Source organism: Daktulosphaira vitifoliae, unplaced genomic scaffold (genome assembly GCF_025091365.1).
Source record: "Daktulosphaira vitifoliae isolate Bord-2020 unplaced genomic scaffold, ASM2509136v1 Scaffold_3, whole genome shotgun sequence".
NCBI classification, from domain to species: Eukaryota; Metazoa; Arthropoda; class Insecta; order Hemiptera; family Phylloxeridae; genus Daktulosphaira; species Daktulosphaira vitifoliae.
The window spans coordinates 37,086,207-37,089,472 of NW_026099574.1; the positions used below are offsets into that span (position 1 = coordinate 37,086,207).

Sequence of the window (3,266 nt, forward strand, 5' to 3'; positions counted from 1 at the left end):
GAAAAAAAAAAATTTGACCTCTGGACTTGTCTTCACGGCGAAAATGGCTACCGAATGCTATTTTCGTGTGAAAATTCTCGATTTTATTATTTATATTATATTTAACTTTATAATGCTATAACTTATTGAAAAGTTTATGGATCCACACAATTTTTTTATGAGAAATAATATTTTTTAATAAACCCTTTTTCATTTGACATACTTTATCTTTATCGAGATATTAATAAGGAACCAGCAGATCAAGTAGCTTTTGGAATAAAACACCATTTTTTTTAAAATTAAACACTATCTAAAGATTTGCATCGAAGCGTTTATTTTTGATAGTGATTTTAATCACTGTCAGATATCATTATACTTGATCCAACTATACCACGTCACAACTGTGCCGCGACCCCTATGTGCTGGGTTTTTTTTATTTCTCTTTATACATAGAGGGTTCAAACCTTTAAATATGCTTATTTAGCTTAACATCAATTAGGTGTCGCGCTCTAGACATAACTTTGGCATCTAATCGCAGTTCGAACCACATGGCTGTACTGCACAAATTCTACCTTCATTTCCCTGTCCATATATATTAGGTAAAAAAAAAACAAATATACTTTACTAAAAATTATTATTAATTTAAAAAAAATTGATCTCTGGATTTGTCCTCAAGTGAAAATAATATACAAATATACAAAAAAGAAGATCGACAACTTTTTGACGTATTACAAATATTTTTAGGAAAAAATAATTATTTTATAATAACATATATCCAATATTTGATTAAGTCTTAAATAAAAAATCAATTTTTACAAGGCAAATCATTGAAACCGAAATAGTCATAATCATTTTTCACGAACTTTAGAAAAAAATTATTTCATAATCTATAGTTTTAATATTTAGAATAGGCAAGTCTATAATTCGTAGGTCGATTTTATCGAGATATTTTACTGTTTTCAACATTTTTTGAAACATATTTACTGAACATTTAAAAATATCAATAATTTTCTCAGTGCAATAAATCAATTCGTCATATTGTTTATTTAAATATTTAACTTTACACTTATTTAAACACAAAGCATAAACATAAAATTACATAAAATGTTTGCATTACATTACTATATTCACATTTTAATATAAAAGTTAGTATTGAGTTTTTATTTTTAATTAAATATTTCTTAGGACTCTACCTCTTACATTAACTGCGTGGTTACTCCAGAATTTAAGTAATAAATTTACTACTCAGAGTGATAAAAAAAGGAGAAAAATTTGGTAGGAAAAAAAAAAATGTTCATTAAACAAGGTGAAAGCATCATAGGTAGATAGAGCATAATCTATCTACAAAATTCTATTTCGTGTAGCAACACTGTTTGTTTTCCATATCTTGGAGAACATAACAATAACCATAAAGTGACTGTCAAATGACTGTATAGTTAAGATCCGTCAGCACGGTCTATCTCAAAAGTAGCAGACTTAAGGTTGGGTTTGCAGCCATCAGCACAGCTACCGTTTCACTATATCTACTAAAGAACAGTTAAGCCCAAAAACTAGCCAGCATCCACACTAATTGTTAAAATTGACTAAAGGACCAGTAGTCAAACCATGACTTTTGTCGCACACACACACTCTCACAAATTTAATAGCTCGATGGATATAAAGTGTCAGTTTTCGAATAGTTTTATTCTATTGACGAAACGTAATAAACACTCATTATATATGTTCACATAATTTTTACGTCAATCCCCTTTACTTTACATGTTTCCCATTCACCATATGTCATAAATAATACAACAATTGATTCTTATATATTTAATGTTTGACAATTTAAAAATTTTTTATTATATTGATACTCTTTAGACGTTTAAAAAGTATGTTGGAAATTATCAATTAAAATAATTTATTGAAATAAAAATTTCAAATTCATATTTTTTTAAATAAATACAATTTTTAGAATTTTTCAATCATTTCAATGACAATAAATTTAAAAACAATTTGAACTTAAATTTCTATTTATATATCTACGTCATAAATATTTTACATTATAAAAACACATTTAGACAGTAATATAATTTTAAACAAATCACCAATTGCAATTAAAATGACTATAAAAAAAATTATGTCGTTAATAAAGTGTAAGCTATATAAAAAAGAATTTTAAATTATTTTATTCATAGATATATAATATAATAAAAATCGTCTTATAAAATTAAAAAAACATGTATAAAAAAGTTATTTTATATGAGTTTTTCTTATATTGGCAATTAAGTCAAGTTATAAATGTATATTGTGATTCTCAAAGTAAAAAATTTAAAAAATATCTTATCAACTCATTAAACCACATTCGTGTTCAAAATGGATGGGACTTAATTCAAGAAACAGAAATTAAACTTGAGCACTTCACAATTAACACCATAAGCATCACAAGTGAAATTATCGATGAAACTAACTTTATACAAAAACTCTACTTTATAACTTGTCTCTTAAATTGTGAATTTACTAATATATTGCAAACTTTCAATGCAATGTTAGGCCTTATTTTAAATAAGTGTGAAGTGACTGTTTTAAACAATCAATGTACTGAATTAAAATATTGCACAAATCTTATTATTAATATATTTAAATGTTCAGTAAATATGTTTCAAAATATGTTGAAAACAGCAAAATATCTCGACAAAATTGATCTACGAATTATAGACTCGCATACTTTTAATATTAAAACTGTAGATTCTGAAATAAATTTTTTTTACACACACGCATTAGAGTTAATCAATGACTCATTAGTTAATTTATATAGTATTGAAAGATGGGTAAATATTTATGAAAATATAAAAGATTTCAATAGAAAAGCTGAATTAGTGACAACAAATCTTTACAAAATTAGAAAAGTGTGTGGGGCAGAATATAAAAGTTCTATTTTAATCAATTTAATTATGAAATATAATATCGATCAAATGGAAAAGCTGGTAGAGGATTCCTACGATTATATTAATGATATTTATAAAGATCTTGAATTATATATTTTGGATAGAACTGAAAACTGTTACTCAAAACTAGGCTTTGAACAATTAATTGGAACAAATACGTTCAAGTAAGATTTATAGTTTAGTACGTTTAGTTGCTTAATTTTATTTATTTATTTTTTTAAAAGGTAAAATTTTTATGGTAATAATTTTGAGCTTTCATACATGACTTTATTTACTATGCAGGTATATTTATTTCAAAAGTAAGAAGTATTGCAATAAGGAAGGTATTGATTTGTGTAATCATTTTATATCTCACACTGG

General features: G+C 25.1%; 1 protein-coding gene across 2 annotated transcripts in view; it reads left to right on the forward strand.

The window, feature by feature from the left end:
- Positions 1 to 2,169: 2,169 nt before the first annotated feature.
- Positions 2,170 to 3,266, forward strand: part of LOC126901517 (uncharacterized) — a 42,472-nt gene continuing 41,375 nt past the window's right edge. For both annotated transcript variants that reach the window (XM_050678006.1, XM_050678002.1), the window contains exon 1: positions 2,170 to 3,070. In XM_050678006.1, the coding sequence (XP_050533963.1) occupies positions 2,199 to 3,070 (872 nt within the window). In that variant the 5' untranslated portion in view covers positions 2,170 to 2,198. The remainder of the gene's footprint in view (positions 3,071 to 3,266) is intronic.